The following is a 6,000-nucleotide window of genomic DNA, read 5'->3' on the forward strand; positions in this document are numbered from 1 at the left end:
TCAGCAAAGTGATGTCTCTGCTTTTGAATATGCCATCTAGGTTTGTCATAGCTTTTCTTCCAAGGAGAAAGTGAGGCAATATCATGCACATAGCATCTTGCTTTTTCACCATACCAGATGGGTGCAGCTGGGCCCCTCCAGGGGCCCTAGTCCTCTCCATCCCCTTTACTTATTTCCTTCCCTCCTCGTTCTTGTGGGCATTTGGACTGACCCCCCTTCTCTAGATCAGTGGACCCTTCCCTGTGAATCTCAGACACTGGGGGACACAGGATACGACAAGGAGTCCTGGGATCCATGTGACCACCATGCTCTAGGGAAGAAGGTCAGCAAGCTTTTCTGAAAACTTAAAAAAAATATGACAAAGAATACACTTTTTATTTTTGGAAATTCATCTTGATTTCCTAGGGCTACTGCAGTGAATTATCACAAGCCTGGTGGCTTGAAACAACAGAAACGTGTTCTCTCACAGTTCCGGAGGTCAGCGTTTTGAAACAAGATGTCAGCAGGACTGTGTTGTCTCTGATGCCCCGGGGAGGCCCCTTTGTCTCTTTTAGCTTCTGGAGGCGCCTTAGCTGTGTTAGCCAACTCAGGCTTGTGTGCTCATTCCTCAAGAGGCCGAACACTGAGAGATGAATGTTGGGCTTTGCCCGGGACAAGGTGCTGCACCTCCGCTGTAAACACAATCATCACCCACGTCTGTGCATCAGCCCATGGTGGGCAGCGGGTTGGAAAATATACTAATAAACGTTTCCACCATTTTTTGTGGATAATCTCTATAAAGAGGATTGGCAATTGTCCAGTTTAGTAGGTCTGAGGTTGAAAACTGTAAGTCCAATAATAGCCAACTAGCTGTCCTCCTGCAGAGAACTGTCTTAGTGGAAATCCAACCCTACCCACCCTCGAGGACACATTGAGGCCAAGCTGAGTGACCGGTAGGTCTTAAATGGAGAGACTACTTCAGACCCTCTTTCTTATTCATGCTGTGGTGATGCTAAGGGTGTGCCCCGCCCCCATTCTAGAAGCCCTTCTCCTTCCAGAGACTTGGGAGGGGGGCACAGACCTTGGGGCAACCTCTACCTGGGGCATTGGGATAGGAACCACAGAGGTCGGGGTGAATTCAGTTCCCTAAGAAGCTGACCCCCTCTTCTCCCTCCTTTGCCTGCAGAGACTCCTCTGTAAAGAGTGCAGGCTTTTCACACTTTAGTTTCCCTTTTGTACAATTAATTTAGTGCCCTTGTTGGAAAAATCCTTATTATAAGTAACAGGAAGGCTCAAATATGGCATATCCTCCCACTTAACCAGATCTCTGACAAATCAGTTCTAACTGCAAAAAGGGGAGTAATTTAGAGACCTACCCAGGACTACTGCTTTTCAGAATCAGAAACATATCTGAGCCAGGCTGTATTATAATTTAAAAACCATTTTTTTCTTGGTTACAGGGTTATAGCTTTGGTTTTGCCAATCTGTCAAGATCCATCCCAGTGAGCTTCTAGAAGGGATGGATAAAGACGCCCCAGCCCCACCCCCCAATGCACTTCACATCACTTGCTCCCCTAGAGCAGATTACAAATGAACAGACTAATTCTCTGGGAGAGACTAGTACAGAGTGGCAAGCGAGTCATTTCCCACTCCTGCGGTGTCCAAAGTGAAAGTATTAGTTGCTTAGTCGTGTCCGACTCTTGCGACCCCATGGTCTGTAGCCTGCCAGGCTCCCCTGTCCACGGGGTTCTCCAATAAGAATACTGGAGTGGGTTGCCATTCTTTTCTCCAGGGGATCTTCCCAATCTGGGGATCAAACTCTCGTTTCCTGCATTGCTGGCAGATTCTTTATGTCTGAGTTCCATAGAGCAAAGATTATGTCCAAATGGGTGGGAATGGGGGGCTCCCAGGGTGCACGACCCTCTACTCACTCAGTCAAGAGCTCAGCTGCTCCTTTAGAAGCCAGTTTCTTTCTCTCAACAGAAAGTGAAACAAGCTGTCCACAATGAGTGGGGAGGGATAGGGAAATTCCAGAAATTAACGAGTTTAGCAGCTGTAAAACTTAACTGTAGATCCTCCCCACCTTCCCAGCAGCAGCCCCCTCATCAACCCAAGTGTAGCTAGAGGGCAGAGACTAGGGGACCTGACTCCTACCTGGTGCACAAAGGCTCTGACTGTCACCAGGCTCTGATTAGTCTGCTGAAAAGTCAATACAGAGAGGTAAGTGTTGGATGAAAGAGAAGTAACTTTATCTTAAGGAAGCTGGCAACCAGGGGAGAAGGTGGTAACCAACGCCCAACACCGCAAGGTTCAGCTGGGATTTACACAAGAGAAACAGGAAATGGTTGTAGGTTGTGTGCTGGGGGTGCGCTGTGCTTCTAGTTTTGGACACTTTGCATTAAACATAAGGCACCTTGGTGAAAGGAGAACCTGAATTTGTGGTCATTACATTGTCCAAATCAGCACATCTTCTCTAGGGGTGAGTGGTCATATATTCCTGGAAAAATGAAAACAAAGAAACAACAAAACAGGCAAAGTGAAACTGAACCAGTCCATCAAAACCCAGAGCTGTGTAGTTCAGAGATTTTATCGTAAAATAAGCAAGATTACAATATCAGTGCTGGCGACCTGCCTGACCATCACCATCACCATGAGAACCTCCTCAGGCCTGGGCTCCAGCACCTCCGTGGGCTTCTTCCTCCACTTGGGGCAGCTGCTCTCCACCTGCGTGCCCTGCTTGCTGGTGGCCAGCATGGACACTCGGAGTGAGTGCACAGTTAACTGGTCTGTGTTCCCATGGTGCTTCTGTTTCAGTGCGACCCTCACTGTCTTCATGGTGGAGTTGTGTGTCCTCCAATCCCACTTCCCCTTGATCTGCTATGACCTTCTCTACCACTATGCCTTCTATTTCACCCTTTGCTGCCTCGTCATTTTTGCCATCAACTATGTTCAGCTCTTGCTCCAGGGTCCCACCTGGAACCAGGCCATCACTGCCACTGCCTTCTCCTTCGTCAGTTCTGTGCTGTATGCCACCAAAGTGGCTTGGACCTGTGCCCTGACTGGTGATACATTCTGCTTTGTGCCTACTGGTCCGGGTGTGCTTGGGAGTCTGTTGATCTTCCTGGTCTGTGTCATTCTTGCTTTCACTTATAGCATCCTTATCAACTGTGACACCTGTTTCCAGTATACTTCTGCCATGGTAAGACAAATGATCCTGTGCTCCACCTGCTTCTACCTAGGGACCGTATCCACCCTGTTTTTCAAAGATGACAATGAAACACACTTATTTGTGTACCATCCTTTACTATAGAGGGAGACCGTGCTCTCCATCCTCCTCTATACCAGCTCTCTGGTCCTCTGGCCGTTCTACCCCTTTGAAGAAAAGCTGGGCGGGCAGCCCCTGAGGTCCAGCGATGTGAGCTGCTGTGATTAAAAACCTCACCTGCTCTGTGTGCGTCTGGGATGAATGTTGGACTGTGGCCATCTTGACATCCACTGACCTGCTGATTTACTTGGCTGACCTGCTGTACTTGGCCTTGGAGGCTTTTGTAGTGACTAAGGATGGGCCCCAGGGCTCCTGATTTCTATTTTCACCTGCAGTTTCTTCACTGAGCTCGGGATGTTCTCTTCCTGGTTCCTTCTCTCCCTTCTCACATCCTTCCCCACTCATCTCCTTCCCTTTCCATTTCCTTCCCTCCTTCTGCTCTGTCTTCTTGTTTTCTTTGTTGGCCCAAGCCCTGTTTTACTTCTTTCTTTTTCCTCTCTCATCTTTTCTACATTTTCTGCTTTTTGCCCCTTTTCTGGTCATCCTTGATTTTCTCGTCTCCTGTGTCCTGACTACCTCTCCCCATTTTCCTTCTTCTGATCCATCAGGACCTGACACTCCTTCCTTCTCTGCTCACTGCCCCCTCCCACCTCCTAAGGTGCTGACTCCACAGCACACAGCCCTCTGTGCAGCTGTTCACACCCTGGGCCTCTGGAGGGACCTCATTGCCAAAGTGTGTCTGTCCCCCTAACAGTGTCTTATTTGGAGATGTGGGGGGGAAGGGCTGGGGGTGAGGGTGGGTAGCTAGAGATTCAGGCCCCCATCTCCCATGGGAGAGGAGCATTCAGTGCACTTGCCTTTTAGCTTAAAATCTCTGGAGGTCTATAATTTTCACTGGCAGGAGTCTTGAAGCAGAGACCCTGGGTCCCTAGACCTCACCTGGTACTCAGCTCCACCTAAAACTGGCTCCAGAATTTTTGCAGGCTCACTAAACACCTGCTACCTAGAAGGCTTCTTACAGGAATCCAGGGATGAATTCTTTCCATCCCAACTACTTTCTGGGAAATAAAAAAAGAGCTGGTGAAGAACCCCAGGGTCTTAAAGACAGCTGTCTGTAGTGTCAGTGAGAGGCAGAGATGCGGCCCTCCCGCCTCAGTGATCAAAACAGCAGGTCCTGCCTCTGCAGGGAGAAGAGCATGGCCACTGCAGCCTTAAAGCTGATGTTAGCCTGGGATTTTTTTCTTTTCTATTTCACTCTCTCAAAGGCAAAAGTTACCAGGTGACTATATATTTATACGGATATTTTCTTTTCCAATTTTTATTGGGGGGTGGTGTTGGGTGGGTGGGTATTGCTGATGCCATAGTTGAAGAAACTGCATTGCTTGAATGTGTACTGCATACACGTGTGTTTCTGTGTGTCAGTTGTTTTCTGATGCTGCTTCCTGCTTCTCTGGGACCCACATATCTTTTGATCTAAATAAATGTAACTATACATATATTTTTTAATTCTCTGGAATTTCTGAATGCCATCAAACCTTGCTGTTCATAGAGAGAAGCCTGTCCTTTCTCCCATATTATAACGTTCTTTTTAAAATCTCAATACAAATATAAAAGAAAAAAAAACAAACCAGCCATAGCCTAATTGTCCCAAATGTTCTTAGAACTCAGAAAAACTGAGCAGATTTTTATTCTTACCCAAACCCCCATCTCTGGGAGCCCTTCCCAATGTGTCTGCACTCCCACATTTCCTGAGAACCTAGGGACATGGCCCAGCCCAAAATGACTAGCAGTTGTGCCCCCAATACTAGACTTTCTGTCCCCTTAGCTCTTAAAGGACCCCACCCTAGGTGACTGTATTTAAAGATGTTGTCCCTGCATGCATGCCCAGTGTGTGTGTTTGCCTGTATATGTGCCTGTATGTCTGTGCTCACATGTGCATTGGGACCAGCAGACTACAGTAGCTGGCGGCCATGAAGACACCACAATCTTTCTTCCTCGCCTGCTCTCAGCCACAAAGCCCCAGAGCCCAGCATGCTAGTGTCTCGAGGGCCAGAGGGGCCAGGCAAGCAGAGCTGTGGGGGAGGGAAGGGGAGGACCCCCACTGCTGCCCCTCACTCCTGTACTGGGATGAAGCATGTGATCTTCACCCACGGGAAGGTGGGGTGGATGGGCAGGGCTCCAGGAGGTGGTCCCCATCGCAGATAAATCTTAAGAAGCAATGAAATAAAATTAATGTTTTCAGGTAAGACAAAAAACATTTTAAAGGCCTTCTCTGCCTGTTTTGACCTCCCCCCTCCCCTCTAGTGTGCCGTGTGCATCTGCGGTATGTGTTAACCAGCCCTCCTAAGGGCAGAAATACCTGAACCACCATAAAGATCTGCCGAGGTCCAGCCCCGGCAGGACCAGGAATACCCAAGGGATGAGTGGCGTCAGCATGGAAGAAGACAGACACACACACACACACACACAGACGTTGCGTAGAAGAGGTAGCTTTTTTTTTTTTTTTTTTTAGGATAGCTCAGTTTTTATAGAATGAATGTTACCTCCCCCTTAAGTCACCACATATTACATCAGATATTGGTTTGTGCTTCCGTCAATATTTTTTTTCCCATGTTTTTCCCCTAAGCATTCATCTAGAACGTTTCCAATTATAGGGTTTATACTTAAATGTCCCACACATAGTCTTCTTGCCTCAATGGCCTAATATTCTCACTCTAACAAAAACAACGTTATACAAATCTCAGGTATAGTGTAAA

General features: G+C 47.8%; 1 protein-coding gene across 1 annotated transcript; it reads left to right on the top strand.

The window, feature by feature from the left end:
- Positions 1 to 2,629: 2,629 nt before the first annotated feature.
- Positions 2,630 to 5,578, top strand: LOC139038644 (myeloid-associated differentiation marker-like). The gene is made up of 3 exons (XM_070477534.1): positions 2,630 to 3,178; positions 3,290 to 3,394; positions 5,549 to 5,578. The coding sequence occupies exons 1-3, from the start codon at positions 2,630 to 2,632 to the stop codon at positions 5,576 to 5,578; spliced, it is 684 nt and encodes a 227-aa protein (XP_070333635.1).
- The last annotated feature ends 422 nt before the right edge of the window (positions 5,579 to 6,000 follow it).

The sequence above is a fragment of the Odocoileus virginianus genome, chromosome 16 (genome assembly GCF_023699985.2).
Source record: "Odocoileus virginianus isolate 20LAN1187 ecotype Illinois chromosome 16, Ovbor_1.2, whole genome shotgun sequence".
Classification (NCBI taxonomy): domain Eukaryota; kingdom Metazoa; phylum Chordata; class Mammalia; order Artiodactyla; family Cervidae; genus Odocoileus; species Odocoileus virginianus.